At 43.0% G+C, this 15694-nt stretch overlaps 1 protein-coding gene across 6 annotated transcripts in view; it reads right to left on the bottom strand.

Annotated features, from left to right (window-relative positions):
- The window catches only part of pfkpa (phosphofructokinase, platelet a), a 32863-nt gene extending 19775 nt beyond the window's left edge, over positions 1-13088 (bottom strand). For 3 of the 6 annotated variants that reach the window (XM_024374711.2, XM_024374715.2, XM_024374713.2), the window contains exons 1-9: positions 12827-13088; positions 5574-5647; positions 3785-3865; positions 3417-3606; positions 2568-2733; positions 2419-2463; positions 2151-2259; positions 1342-1437; positions 341-433 (exon numbers count right to left, since the gene is read on the bottom strand). In XM_024374711.2, coding sequence (XP_024230479.1) covers positions 341-433; positions 1342-1437; positions 2151-2259; positions 2419-2463; positions 2568-2733; positions 3417-3606; positions 3785-3865; positions 5574-5647; positions 12827-12923 — 951 coding nt within the window. In that variant the 5' untranslated portion in view covers positions 12924-13088. Of the gene's footprint in view, positions 1-340; positions 434-1341; positions 1438-1745; positions 1842-2150; positions 2260-2418; positions 2464-2567; positions 2734-3416; positions 3607-3784; positions 3866-5573; positions 5648-12826 lie in introns of all 6 variants that reach the window. The other 3 variants (XM_024374714.2, XM_024374708.2, XM_024374712.2) reach the window with 2 other exon arrangements.
- Between the last annotated feature and the right edge of the window lie 2606 nt (positions 13089-15694).

The following is a 15694-nucleotide window of genomic DNA, read 5'->3' as shown; positions in this document are numbered from 1 at the left end:
GGATTTCTCCCACTCTCTATGATAGACCAGTACGCCGAGATCAACACATGTGCCATGTCCTCAAATCTGTTAATGTGCTTAGCCTAAAAGCAGCAGTTGTTTCCTCCCCAGGCCTAGTGAGTGTATGTCTTCCACACGATTAATCTCGTGGGACTGCTGTACACTACTAGCCTGGTCCCGGGTCTGTTTGTACTGCCCTGTCAGCTTTTATGGTCATTTTGTCACGCCAAGCATGGGAGTTGGCAAAACAGCACAAACATATCTGGGACCAGGCTAGTACACGATTGCAGATGTGGGGTAACGGCCAGGAATGTGGCCAGAATACGGTCAGAATACCTACCAGGATACGGTCGAAGGCAGAGGGGGTTCCTCCTCTCTGGACGTGGCCCAGGATTGTCACACGGGTGTCAAACCCCAGGCATCTGACAACAAGCTGGGACAACAGGAACCATGTTTTAGCTAGATTGAGGTGGTTTTTAGCGGCACTCTTTTAAAGTCTGTCTTATAGTAATGGTATAGGAGTAATGGTCATGCGATACACTCATGCAAATGTTAGCTCTAATACTAGGCTAAATACTGAAGCAAGTATTGTTGTATCTTTACGTACTGCAATAAAACCATCAGATATTATTTGACCTAATATATTCTAGACATACACATTTGTACTAAACACGGAGAAAATACTCCCACAAGCTGAAGAGTTGAGCAAAGGGAAAACACAATGCACATGCAACCCATCCTCCGTATTCCAGTCATGTTTGTGGGGTCTTTACAAGATGCACAGATCCCAAGCTTAAAAAAAGGGTTTGACTTTCAAAATGTGACACAAATAAATAAATAAGACATTCAAGCACACACTGGATTAAATGCTTTGCCTCAATTCCTGAGGGCCTAGAATGAAATGGTAATATGCTGTGTCATATTGTGCTAGATTATAAAAGGACTTCATTTTCGAAATGATTAACCATGCAACTCAATTAGTTTCCATTTATAGTGTATTTGACAGCGGAAGTACTGATGCGTTTTGTACAAAATGTACCTCTTTTACAACACGTTCCATAGGCCTGGCTAGACATGTACAGTAGGTTAATAAAACGTATCTGCTAAAGCTGTCACACAACAAATTAAGAAGGTAGAGGGGAAAGCAGGTTATCAGCTGTAAAGTCACTTTGAGCCCACTCAGGAAGCAGTCTTACCGCAGGGTGTGTGTGTGTGTGTGTGCGCGTCAGAGCATTCAAACCAGAGTGCACAGTCAGCGAGTGAAGCCACACCAAGGGCAGCACGGTAGCGATAGAGGCCTAGCAGGAGCTGTCTGCTATAGGTCTGAGTTGCTGTACTTACATCCTTGACATGGTCTGTCGTTATGGGCTTGTTGTTACAATCAATTGCCCCCTCGGCTACTATTATGATATTCAGCCTTTTCATTCCTGCCCGGTTCTATATGAGGGAGGGGGTGGAAGACACATGACAGAAACTAAAACAGAGGTTTGGCATGGGCTCGCAAAAGACGGAGGGCCAGACAGTGAAAACATTGTCCATGGACCAGAGAGCAAGTGTTGATTTTTGGCGGCTTATTAACCAAAAAATGCTCACAAATCTCTTTGTTTGAACATGTCCTTAATATCACATCATTTACTAACTTGGTGTCGACACATAATACTCTGCTCGTTTGCCAGTGGACTATTTTGACACTGTTGGGCCTACGTACTTTTGGTTTTGGCCCTGTAACACGCTAAGGTACTCACGTCCTTGACAACACTACCGGTTATAGCTTTCCCATGTCTGTCAATGGCTCCCTCAGCCACTATGATTATGTTCAACCTTGAACCCCTGGAGCGAGTCTGGACCATAACATTTTATTTCCAAACAGAAAACAGCACAATAACACACAGGTAAATGACCGTAACATGACCAAATAACTGCAGATTAGATCGTATCACAATGTTACCTTCATGTGACATTGAACTGAACTTGTTCCCATTCTTGGTTAAGCTAACTTCATTTTCTTCTAAAAGTAATCATTTATTTCTAAATTGTTCAATATAAACAACAACAACGACGAAACAGAGTGAACTGGATAGTGAACGAGCATTAATTGTTACAGTGAGTAAGTGTTGTGAGGTGAAAGGATTGCTGAGTTAATACGTTACCGCAGATAGCTTCTGACACATCTTCTCCTCCCAGCCGTCCTCAGGGGGCATCTCAGGAATCAGCACCCAGTCAGCACCACACGCCAGGGCACTCACTAAAGCCAGGTATCTGGAGACGCACACACAGACACACAAAGACGCACACACAAGTCAAACAACAGCACCCATCGGCCCCACAGGACGGATCTGAACTCACACACAAGGTCACACATAAGGTGTGTTAGCATATCAGTTTTTAAATAAGTTTAAAAGTCTGTGTCTGTCTTACCCACAATGCCTGCCCATGACCTCCAGCACAAATGTCCTCTGGTGGCTGAAAGAGAGATGAGCGAGTGAGAAGATGGCATTTGAGAGAATCATATGTTTACAGACAAAGTAAAAACCCAAACAACATTTGCTAAAGCTACTATTGCTAACCTCTGTGCGGTGGTCATGATTGCATCCACCACCTCTATGATCCTGTGCAGGGCAGAGTCCGTCCCGATTGTCATGTCGGTGCCACAGAAGTCGTTGTCGATAGACCCCACCATCCCGACGATGTGCAGGGCTGAATACTTCTGGACAGCATCTTCATCAATCAACCCTGTGGCAAAGTTTAAGAACAATGCAATTATATACTTTTGTGACTAAGATTGAAATAAAGGAAAGCAATTTATTCCAAGATCCCTGACTCTTCAATGTGAGGTGGGATTAGCCATAACTTCTAAGCAGAAAGGTTAACTTGACATTGGAACTTAATTCTAAATTAGATTACGAAACATCCAACACGGGTACACAATGAGAAACTAAGACCAATTCATTCTCAAATAAAAACCATGTCAGAGGACAGAGTTTTTGTCTTCCCGGACAAATCCTTTCAGATGAAAAACATTTGGGGATTTATTATCCTGTTCTAGCAGCAAGCTCACAATGGATTACCTCATCTGCAAATACACTTTTAAGACTGTTCAGCTTACCACAATACCAATCTTGACATTTCCACTTCTTTTCAGTGTCAATATGTCACCCTGTCAGTATGACCTCTCTCTTTTACAGCCCCATACCTTTCTCTAAGCTCTCTTTCAATGACCCCTACATCATGCTCCTGTCTGTCCCCGCAGCAAACAAACCCTCTGCAGTACACTTTTCTCTCTGCAATCCCTTTCAATCGTACTTCTCTTCTGTACCCGCTTGAAGTGCCAGTCCCCACTTTGCAATCTTTCCAAATCTTCGATCCCTAACCGCTCTCCTGTCCCCGGTAGAAACAAAACCAGCCCCATTCCCCACCCTGCTGGACCAGTTCCTCCAGCAGTCCGCTCCACTCCTCTCTGAAGAGGTTGGCCCCAGTCAGGCTGCCGTCCCCTCCGATCACACACAGGTTGGTGATGCCACGCTGCACCAGGTTGTGGGCTGCCTTCAGACGCCCCTCGTGGGACCGGAACTCCTTGCACCGGGCACTGCCAATGACAGTGCCACCCTGGCATGGTGGCATTACACAAACATTGAAGTGGATGTAAAATACAGCCCAGATGCAAGATGCCTACTCACACCAATCAATTATAGCTCTGTCTATGTCTACTGGTTTTGTAAATAGGCTACTGTGATTCAGTGTGTGGTCATCTATTTCTGTCCTACATGGATGGTACAGTACTCACCATTTGTAACATGCTGGAGACACTTTCCCATGATGCCTCCTTTATGTTCTCTTCTCCACCATCTACCATACCCTGATATCCCTGTAGATACAACACAGATGTCACAAAGTACACACGCACACACACGCACAGGCACGCACACTTCCTAACAACACCCCACTATCTGTAATATCTGGACTGGCATGGCATGCAGCTTGTATATCAATCATTATCGTCACGTGTTACCCCTGCAAATTAGAAATGTCCAAGTCCAAGACTAAGCAGTGCTCTAAAAAAAAATGTATTGGTAGCACTGGGTAGCATTGGTAGCAATACGTTTTGTGATTTCAAGTTCAGTCCGATTTTTGGAACTAATTTAGCAATCACATCATGTTTTGCTTGAATTACCTTTTTTAATTGGTCCCCGAACCCATAGGAGGACATTTTCAACTATATAAAAGCCTCCATTTTTTTTACCTGTAAAACTTCCACTGTCAAGTTGTCAACTTGACTTTGAACTTATACTGTCCTACAAGAGTTGCTGAATTTCCTGTTCACCCTCACAGGTGAGTTGAAATGATACAATGCACCAACTTTATCAAATAATTCAACAAATGTAACAACAACCAGAGCGTAGGCCTACTGACAAGAAACGATACACATGTAATAACTTTGCTTAGGCCTACTGACAAGAAACGACACAAATGTAGTAACTTTGCTTAGGCCTACTGACAAGAAACGACACAAATGTAATAACTTTGCTTAGGCTACTCCAAATGGCACAAACATCATTTTGCCATTCAATGTTTATCTGAGTGAATATACTTCCGAGGCGGACTGGTGCTACCAAATGAAAACACTCCAGGCTGCACAGACTACCAATGCTTATTGGAGCATAGCCTATGCAACCAGAATGGTCGCAATTTAAACCAAAGAGCTATAAAACAAATATGTCCTACTGTGTATCAGGTCTTTAGCTTTCACATCCTGTTTAAATGGACACGGAAGCCAAACAGATTACCTGAGCAAACCCGAAAGGGAACACACATGTGATCTGTCGACTAATGCCTTTAGTCGTTGATATAAAAGTGTAGGCCACCATGGACACAAATGACAGAATGAGCAGGCATTTTAGGCCCCCGGCCTGCTCAGGAAGTGAGCTGCATAGAGGCTTAACATATCATAATTCATTCAACATATGCATCATCATTAGACCCGAGGCGTAAGCGAAACCCGGCCCATTTGTCAGCGTGTAGGTTATATGTGAAATAGATGGTCTGGTTCCATCCAGATGTTAGAATATGCAACACAAACATTGCCATGTACTGTAGCCTACTGTAGGCATGTATCCCTGTGTTTGTAATTCAGCTTCCACATGATGGATGCAAGAGCTGGTCAAATGTTGGGCGGTAGCCTCTAATCGGCTAATTTTGAGAAGATTCCAAATGTTGGGCGGTAGCCTCTAATCGGCTAATTTTGAGAAGATTCCAAATGTTGGGCGGTAGCCTCTAATCGGCTAATTTTGAGAAGATTCCAAATGTTGGGCGGTAGCCTCTAATCGGCTAATTTTGAGAAGATTCCAAATGTTGATCAGTCATCCTGTGTTTGTCTACATACAAAACCACCCTGGATGGTAGGAACATACTCAGCTCAGTGAGGTGTTTACAAAGTGTTTTGTCTCGGGAATAAAACAGAGTGCTCCTTGTCTTGCTTTGCCCGCATAGTCCCACCTGTGGACGTATCCTTGGGTAAAGGAAGGTTTTTTATTGTTTGTAAAGTAGTGCTGTGTGTACAGAGTGTCTAGACTCACCTCGCGAATGAAGTAAACTTTGGCTCCCACATAGATTCCCATTCGAACGACTGCCCGGACAGCAGCATTCATTCCTGGCCAACAGAAAACTCACTTGAATAAGGCATTTTTAAATAACAACATCTGAATACTGCTTAAGACTCCTGTAGCGATGTGTCCTACGTAGTCTAATTAAATCAACAAGAGAACATATGGCCAAAGCACATGAGTCCTGTGCATACACTTATGAGCGTAAGTGGTGAATAGCTCAACATGTAATGCCATGCCCCCTTTCAGGCCGAAGTCTGAATCTTTTATCACCATAAGAAAGAGCCTCACTTCCAAAAAATACCAACACTGTGCAGTCCGCTTCCACTGCAGGACTCCCAGTCTCCCACTGCCATGATCAGTTGCCTTGGAGAGAATTGTAAAGATGGTGTTCTGTGCCTACAATTCTAATGTCAGGTTAACCTACTGTAACTTCTTAGACAGTAGGAATAATGATTTGTGTGCTTTAGACCAGGCAGATCCGTGGAACTTGGCTGACGAGGCCAAGGCATTTATAAACAATCTGATAAACGTTTGGTTTCACAGTGTAATAGTTGCTAGGCTAAGCTGTTACTAAGCAACACACTTCTGAAATTGACCATCAGGAGGATATGAAAGAAAGCAAGAAAGCAGGGAAGAAAAAAAATAATAAGAACTGGTACAGACTTCTCTAAATGAACCTCATAGGGCCGAGTGTGTTATAAAAGCTATTACATAATGACAAATCCATAGTTCTTCATCCATAATCATCATAAAGAGATCATCCGTTGCCACTTTACAAGTCAAGTGATCATCGCTGTTCTGTTGGCGTAACTACATGAATATGAATAGCATCGTTATATTCGTATTACCTCTTGTAAACGATCTGATTATGAGTGCGGCAGAGCCAGAGAGAACATATGGGTATTGCAAGCTACAAGTCTGACGGACTCATCCCACTGGGCACAAACAGGTTGAATCAACGTTGTTCCCATGTCATTTCAACAACAACAACAAATGTAATGTGATGACGTTGAATCAATGTCCAAAACGGATTTGCAAAAAGTAATCAATGTAAGGCACTGTTTTCTTTTTTACTCCCAACATTTAATCTAATAACTCCAATGATATTTTGAAATGTTTTGTTGATTTCACATTAGTTGACAACTCAACCAAATTTAAATCAACTGGCATCTGTGCCCAGTGGGACTTCTTTCTGAAGCTGACATTCTTGTTGTTGTTTTCAGTTGGCCTGAATGCTCTCTGATCCTCCAGATGAGTACTACAGTAGTTGTACTTTCCGAGGCCCAAGACTTATGTTTGGGACCTAACAGAGGCTGAGCAGTAAAGGCCTGCAGCTACAGTGAACCCTGCAGCGCAGTGAGGCAGACGACATTGCTTTGGCATTATAAAGCCTCCCACAGGGGATCGATCAGTGTACTCCTGGTCATTCCTGGCTGAGTCAAAGGCATCTTGACTGCACTGTAAGACTTTTCAATATTAAAACACTGTAGAATGCACAGTAAAATTCATTATGGGTAAAATACTCAAATTTCTGATATTAATTGGAATAAATAACAGAATTTCAGTATTTCTTTATAGTATGCCTAATGTAGATTCAAATGTTCCGTTTCAGGCACAAACCTAATGCTGCCGGGTGAGACGCATAAAGCTCAGATTAGCAACAACAACAACAAATGAAGAAAAAACGAATCACGCAGACAATAATTGTAATGATTAGGCTTCGCTCTACCGTAGCCTCTGGGTACAGTAGCCACCGTGAATAAAGCACAGATTCGTGACTGTTAGGTTTGCACCATTAATACAGAGCCAATGGCTTGTTTCTTGCCCAAACAGTTAAAAATATATTTTTATTCTATATATTTATTTATTGAATATTCGAAACATACAATATACTTGCAGTGAAGCCGCTCAATAACTACATCATACCAGTTCTCCAACTGATTCCCATTCAGAACGACACACAGAACCATCCAAGGTCAATGCCCTGCTCAAGGGCACGTTGATCAATCTACCACTAGGCCTAAAAATGTGAACCCGAACCCTCCAAGATCCCCCCCCCCACAGTTCCCCAAAAGCTGTCCCTCAACCATTCGAGACCCCTCCCACAGTCCCCCAAGAAGAAAAATAAAAAATTTAATTAATTCCATTCCCCACCCCCAAGAACCCCCCAATGCACCAACAACCAAGAGAATGAACTAAAGAGAAAGAAGGAAAAGACAGAAGAAAACAGTAAACAACAATGCAAAAAAATAATCAAACAAAATAATACATTTTAAACAAAGGACATCAATGACAACTAAAATCATAACAGCAATGCCAACTGTATATGTTTGTGTGCATGTCTGGCACTATTACATGTATGTGTGTGTTCTTGTATGTGTTTATTTGAATGAGAGTGTGTGTATATGCATGTGTACAAACACCTGCACGGCATCAGCCTCAGGCAAACCGGCATTAGTTGCATCAGTGTCATTCAAATGTACTTTTTATTATGTTTTACTTTGACTTTAAAAAAAAAACGTTCATCTTTGACCATCATTCTATCTCCCACACAGCAACTCCACTCCCACTTGTCTCCAATTCCACAAACCAACCCTCAGCTTCCCTCAGCCCATCCCATCTATCTCTGATGGCCACCCACTTTGGGTTTCTACGCAACACATAACTTTCAACTATGCTGTGGATGTTTAATGTACAATTTCAATCTATGTAATCGAATAGAATCCACAGATTGCGAGTTGAAGATAAATACTTTAAATAAGAGTAGTAGTATATTAGTAATTGACTGACCCGGTCTCTCCAGATCTTCTAACAGTACTATTTCTAGGGTCAATTTTAGATCAATGCTATGCATTTTCAGCCATTCCTGAACCTGAGATCAGAAACAGGCTACCTGAGGGCAATACCAAAATAAATGGTCTATTGATTCTGTATCCTCACAACAAAATCTGCAGAGCTTCAATGATTTTATGCCCCAAATATTCAACATTTTGTTGGTGTCAAGGATTCTATATAATAATTTTAGCTGAAAAGCATGAAGCCCTGAATCTTGCGTTGTTTTTTAAAATATAAACTCACACACCCTGTACCATGGAATCGGTACATCAAAAAACTCTTCCCAACTATTTTGCAATCTGTATGGCACAGTTGTCCACATCCTGGTCCTCAAATGAAACTGGTATACTTTAATATTTATGCTATTTTTATTCCTCCGACAGTTTTGATCCTTTATATTGGGCAGACAGATCAGTTCCCTAAGAAGATATTACCCATATTACCAGCTGTCACACCCTGACCTGAGTATTCTTTGTTTTCTTTATATATTTTGGTTAGGTCAGGGTGTGACATGGGTGATGTATGTGTTTTTTGTACTGTCTACGGGTTTTGTAGGTTTATGGGGTTGTTCACCTTCTAGGTGTTTATATATGTCTATGGTTGCCTAGATTGGTTCTCAATTAGAGGCAGGTGTTTATCGTTGTCTCTGATTGGGCACCATATTTAGGCAGCCATCTTCTTTTGGTATTTCGTGGGTTATTGTCTATGTCTAGTTGCCTGTGTCTGCACTAGTATTATTATAGCTTCACGTTGGTTGTTTTGTATAGTTTGTTAAGTGTGAGGATGGATACAGGAGAATGGAGGAACGGCGACGATATAAGGCTACACGGCTAGCACGGAAGCCCAAGAGGCAGCCCCAATAATTCTTTTTGGGGGGGCAAACGAGGAGATTGGCTAAGTCAGGTAGGAGACCTGAGCCAACTCCTTGTTCTTACCGTGGGGAGCGTGTAACTGGTCAGGCACCGTGTTATGCAGAGATGCGCTCGGTGTCTCCAGTGCGCATTTCTAGCCCGGTGCGCTATATTCCAGCTCCTCGCATTGGCCGGGCTAGAATGAGCATCCAGCCAGGACGGGTTGTCAGCTTTACACTCCAGACCTCCAGTACGCCTCCACAGCCCAGTACGTGCTGTGCCTGCTCCCCGCACTCGCCCTGAGGTGCGTGTCTCCAGCCCGGTACCACCAGTGCCGGCACCACGCACCAGGCCTATAGTGTGCCTCGGCAGTCCAGTACGCCCTGTTCCTTCTCCCCGCACTCGCCCTGAGGTGCGTGTCTCCAGCCCGGTACCATCAGTGCCGGCACCATGCCACCAGTGCGTCTCCAGGGTCCAGTACTCCCTGTTCCTGCTCCTCGCACTCGCCCTGAGATGCGCGTCTCCAGCCCGGTACCACCAGTGCCGGCATCACGCACCAGGCCTACAGTGCGCCTCGCCAGTCCAGAGCGTCCGGCGACAGTACCCAGTCCAGAGCGTCCGGCGACAGTACCCAGTCCAGAGCGTCCGGCGACAGTACCCAGTCCAGAGCGTCCGGCGACGGGCCGCTGTCCGGAACCTCCTAGGACGGGCCGCTGTCCGGAACCTAACACGATGGGTCGCAGTCCGGAACCTACCAGTCCCGGATCCGCCAGAGTCTCCGTCCAGTCCCGGATCCGCCAGAGTCTCCGTCCAGTCCCGGATCCGCCAGAGTCTCCGTCCAGTCCCGGATCCGCCAGAGTCTCCGTCCAGTCCCGGATCCGCCAGAGTCTCCGTCCAGTCCCGGATCCGCCAGAGCCTTCAGCCGGCCAGGAGCCGCCAGAGCCGTCAGCCAACCAGGAGCTGCCGATGCCGCCTGTCACGCCGGCGATGCTGGAATCTCCCTCCTGTCCGGAGCGGCCAGAGCCGCTCCTCAGTTCCGTGGCGCCCTCTACGATGATCTTCAGTCCGGGGCCCGCTGCGAGGGTCCCCGCTCCAGATGCGCCACCTAAGTGGGCTAAGACTGAGGTAGAGCGGGGTCCACATCCTGCACCCGAGCCGCCGCCGTGAAAAAGGCCCACCCGGACCCTCCCTTTAGATTAGGTTTTGCGGCCGGAGTCCGCACCTTTGTGGGGGGGTACTGTCACGCCCTGACCTGAGTATTCTTTGTTTTCTTTATTGTTTTGGTTAGGTCAGGGTGTGACATGGGTGATGTATGTGTTTTTTGTACTGTCTACGGGTTTTGTAGGTTTATGGGGTTGTTTACCATCTAGGTGTTTATATATGTCTATGGTTGCCTAGATTGGTTCTCAATTAGAGGCAGGTGTTTATTGTTGTCTCTGATTAGGCACCATATTTAGGCAGCCATCTTCTTTGGGTATTTCGTGAGTTATTGTCTATGTCTAGTTGCCTGTGTCTGCACTAGTATTATTATAGCTTCACGTTCGGTTTGCTGTTCTGTATAGTTTGTTAAGTGTTCTTCGTCTTCATTAAAAGTATGTATTCATCTTACACTGCGCCTTGGTCTTCTCCATACGACGATCGTGACACCATCGCATCATTTTTTTCTTTCTACACTATTAAAACATGTTGTTCTTACAGTATTATACAATAAAACTAACAGCAACATACCATATTAATTATTTACACTAAATTACCGTAAATGCCATGCACTCTGGGTGATACATTGTAAATCCCAATGACACATTGGTTTAACAGTAGATTCCTTTAAAGAAGTACTGTATTTCAAATGGTACTGTAATTCCACCCCACAGAATACAGTACCTTACCATCGTTTTGGAGAGCTAAAAACCTTTTGACCACTAGTGAGTGCATGGTATTGTTGTTTCTGGCTCATTGACATATTTTGAGGCATGCCTTGTAAGAGGCTACCAATGTCACTGATATGTGGTAGTAGTGCCCCAACAATTAAATGTGTAAAGGGGGCAGATTGGAGTGGCAGCAAGTCTCAAACCTTGAATGGTTGAGTATTTGCCATGTCCTTGGTCTGTTTTGGAAGTCGTTAAGGTTTCTAGAAGTGGAAGTGGTTCATACATATTTGGTATATACTGTATATATAGATAGATATTGCTGTATTGTATAAAACAATGTTTTTCTTATTGTAAAACATTTTACAGCAACCCTGCTGTGGAGCAAAACTACAGTATTTAACTGGCAACTCTGCCGCCAATATAATGCTGTACATTTACAGGGACAATTTTTACAGTGATGACCATGTTGTATCCTGCAGTGGGTAAGGGCATTTGGTCATCATTGTAGGGGTGTGTGGGCAAGTTCATTTCAAATAGATACTGCAGTGCAATGTGATGGACCATGTGGAATATAGATAGGCTTCCAACCATGGCTCATAAGTCAATATTGCTGCAGTAGGCCTATAGTAATAAAGTTACATTTTGAGCAAAGGCCTACTGCAGCAAATCTTGAAAGCGGTTCTGCTTTCTCTATGATTCAATCAAGTCGTTTGAGCTGATTCCCACTGCTTATTCCTCTTTTGAAAAGCATGTACACTTGCTGAAATAATTACAGTACAGCTGGTATGGCCCTATTTTGACTAAGGCACAAGTCACATTCATAAAGTGACAGTAGGCAGCATACGACAATGGGTTTCCTCTGACGCTGCCTGCAGGTCCTCACGTAGGCAACACACAGGCTAGGGCATCCCTGAAGCTTATAGCAGTCCCATAACTTATTTCAATTACATTCTCGTTCATAATAATCATAATAGTGAACGTCTGCTTTTCAGAGACAGACGTGTATTACATTTCAAAATGATGAAGATAGCAGCATGAACACTATCGTTTTTAGTGACTTCCTGGTTGGGAGGAGTCGTCGTGAACATTCATCCTCACTAATTCCTTTATCAACCCGATGTTATCATGTGGCATATTACTATGAAGTATACCAGTATTATTAAGGGACAAATGCTACAATACGTGATCACACGAACAGAACGAAACTCCGCAATGCAGTGGCAAGAATTCGAAAAATTAAATCACCTCTCCTCTCTCCACACTTCGACCGGTGTCATCGTTTTTGTTAATGTTGTGGAAAATCAATACAAATCAGATGATTGGCATGATAATCGAATAGACGTCGAGCTATTTGGCTATGTCGGCATTTGTGTTTCACCTTGACGGGAGCCTGCAGCTAGCCTAGTGGTGAGAAAATGCTCCATATGTGGGTAATCAGAGCTAGCTAACCACCGAAATGCTAAATGCGCCTGTGATATCTGCTACTGTAACATTACTTCAAAGAATTGCTATTTTTATTGAAACATGGTATCAAGGCTAGTTGATTCAATATACGATGTAACAATGTGTTTCTTTTCAGTTCAAATTGGTGCTTTTCGCCCTCTACGGGCCTCTCCACTGATACAATGTCATAGCATACAATCTCTTGCACTGTCATCTGTCACAGTACCTTGAGCATCCCCTCCGCTAGTCAGCACTGCGATGGATTTCCCTGCTCCCGACAGACTCTCAAAGAATCTCTTGCTTTGGTTGTCTGGCTGTGCCATTTTGGCGGCTTTCACTTCTTCTTATGAATAAATTGGTAGTTGTACAGTTATATTTAAAACAGTATAAATTGTGCCGCTGATGATGGCTAAAATTGCTGTCCACCCCCCTTTCCTCTCTTCCTTCCCGTGCCCGCTATTCACCCACTGCCTGTTCCGCATGTACGCTAGTAAGCGATTTGCATAGAGTACAAGTTGGCGATAAATTGACATAATCGTCAGCAAATGAACTTTCGCTTCACGTAGACCTTTCCGTATTTGAACCAATCGGAGACTTGTGGGTGGGCAGATTAGGTGATGGAATGGGAGGTACCTATGAGCAGTACACGAGTAGGCCAACCTGACTGTAAAACCACTGTATGTGACAGTACATTGAATAGACCTAATCACATTTTAATGGCTGCTAACATTGAATGCATAAAGGCTGACCATAAAAGACAGGCCACTTCATGAGTTCGGTGCAGTGTATAGGATCTATGTTATTGAAAACTCAAAACTGTTGTGCAAAAAAATCAACCTACTCTGCAGATACCTGAGATGCTTTCATATTTAAAAGCTACCACTGGTATTTACATTCAGATTGCCTGACTCGCTCTCTATCTCTCTCTGTCTCTCTCCGTGTGTGTGTGTGTGTGTGTGTGTGTGTGTGTGTAAAATCACATTTTTAGGGAATATGGAGCAGTACTTTTTACAGTGGGGATACACTGTATCTTACCTTCTCTCACTTTATCTGTACCAAGTGTGTGTGTGTGTGTGTGTGTGTGTGTGTGTGTGTGTGTGTGTGTGTGTGTGTGTGTGTGTGTGTGTGTGTGTGTGTGGGAATATGGAGCAGTACTTTTTACAGTGGGGATACACTGTATCTTACCTTCTCTCACATTATCTGTACCAAGTGTGTGTGTGTGTGTGTGTGTGTGTGTGTGTGTGTGTATATATTTGTAGTGGTGCACCTGTCATAGAAAGGTAGATCTATGTGATGCATTCCATTAGGGCGGCTTTGCAGTTTGGAATGAAGCCTCATATTTCCACACTGACCAGTTTAAACTGCCATTCTGATATTGTATATTATTCTATATAAAGTAAGACAACATTCATGCCACTATAAAAAAAATCTATGTGATAAATTTGGCAAAATATTTGCACCCTCTAGTGGGATGTTTGTTCAAAATACATTGTCGCCATCTGGTGGCCCAATGCATAAACTAACAAGGATATCAAAGAACATAAAAGTTACAGTTTCATAACAAACTCCAATAAATGATTGCCTACCTCCAACATTTAAATCCATGTATTTGTATTTGATAAACAGGCCCTAAGGCATGTATTTCCCCTTTTGTGATGGAGGAAATTCTCCAGTTTGTTAAAGCATGCAGTCACTGGCTCATGGTCAGCATTTGAATGGAGTTGTGCCACTGCCTATGGTCAGAATAAATATTAGTTATAAGTAAATAAAAAAACACACGTGGAAAACTAAAATGTGAATATGATATTAGCAATACAGGCGAAAGCTTGTTGTAGCCACTCACACAAGATGTTAGCCTATGTTGCGACATGGCCAATTGTACTATTAATGCCCATGATTTTGGAATGAGATGTTCAACGAGCAAGTGTCCACATACTTTTGGTTATGCAGTGTATCTATCATCCAGAATGGTCAGATCCATTCAAGAATATAATAATTTTGTCCTAAAATGTTACGTTTTTCTATCAACAGAATGCACAAAAAATAAGTGAACTTTACCTCGGAGTAGATGTCCTTTCTCAACAGTAAGATGCTGCGTCTTGTTTTTGTTCCCTGATATAGATGGGGGTTTGTGATGCCCTTCGTTGCAAGTCCATGGTACTTTTATACCAAATAGATGCGGTTTCTGGGATACCACACCTGTTGGGCTTGCAGAAATCAGTGTATTCTTCAAGGTACTTTGATACTGCTATACAATAGTAAACAAAGTATTGATCTATATATATTTTTTAAATCCATAACCCCTGAGTTTATTGACAATATATCTATTTTGATGGTGACAGAGGTCAAATGTTACACAGAAATGCATATTGTACTAAGATAGTGTGCAATTATCTCAGTAAATTTCCTTTCTCCTAAAATGGTGTGAATATTTTGTCAAACTGCAACTGGCACTACAAGCACTTGCGAGCTGTTTGTGTGTGTGTAGAGAGGAAACCCTTCCCGGCTGCACCACTTGGGAGCCTCTTTCTCTCTCTTTCTCTCTCCCTCCCTCAAATCAAATCAAATCAAATTTTATTTGTCACATACACATGGTTAGCAGATGTTAATGCGAGTGTAGCGAAATGCTTGTGCTTCTAGTTCCGACAATGCAGTAATAACGAGCAAGTAATCTAACTAACAATTCCAAAAAAACTACTGTCATACACAGTGTAAGGGGATAAAGAATATGTACATAAGGATATATGAATGAGTGATGGTACAGAGCAGCATAGGCAAGATACAGTAGATGATATTGAGTACAGTATATACATATGAGATAAGTATGTAAACCAAGTGGCATAGTTAAAGTGGCTAGTGATACATGTATTACATAAGGATGCAGTCGATGATATAGAGTACAGTATCAACGTATGCATATGAGATGAACAATGTAGGGTAAGTAACATTATATAAGGTAGCATTGTTTAAAGTGGCTAGCGATACATTTACATCATTTCCCATCAATTCCCATGATTAAAGTGGCTGGAGTAGAGTCAGTGTCATTGACAGTGTGTTGGCAGTAGCCACTCAATGTTAGTGGTGGCTGTTTAAC

Source organism: Oncorhynchus tshawytscha, linkage group LG16 (genome assembly GCF_018296145.1).
Source record: "Oncorhynchus tshawytscha isolate Ot180627B linkage group LG16, Otsh_v2.0, whole genome shotgun sequence".
Taxonomy (NCBI): domain Eukaryota; kingdom Metazoa; phylum Chordata; class Actinopteri; order Salmoniformes; family Salmonidae; genus Oncorhynchus; species Oncorhynchus tshawytscha.
Note: the sequence above shows the minus strand (reverse complement) of the source record. Positions and strands in the feature narration are given on the sequence as shown.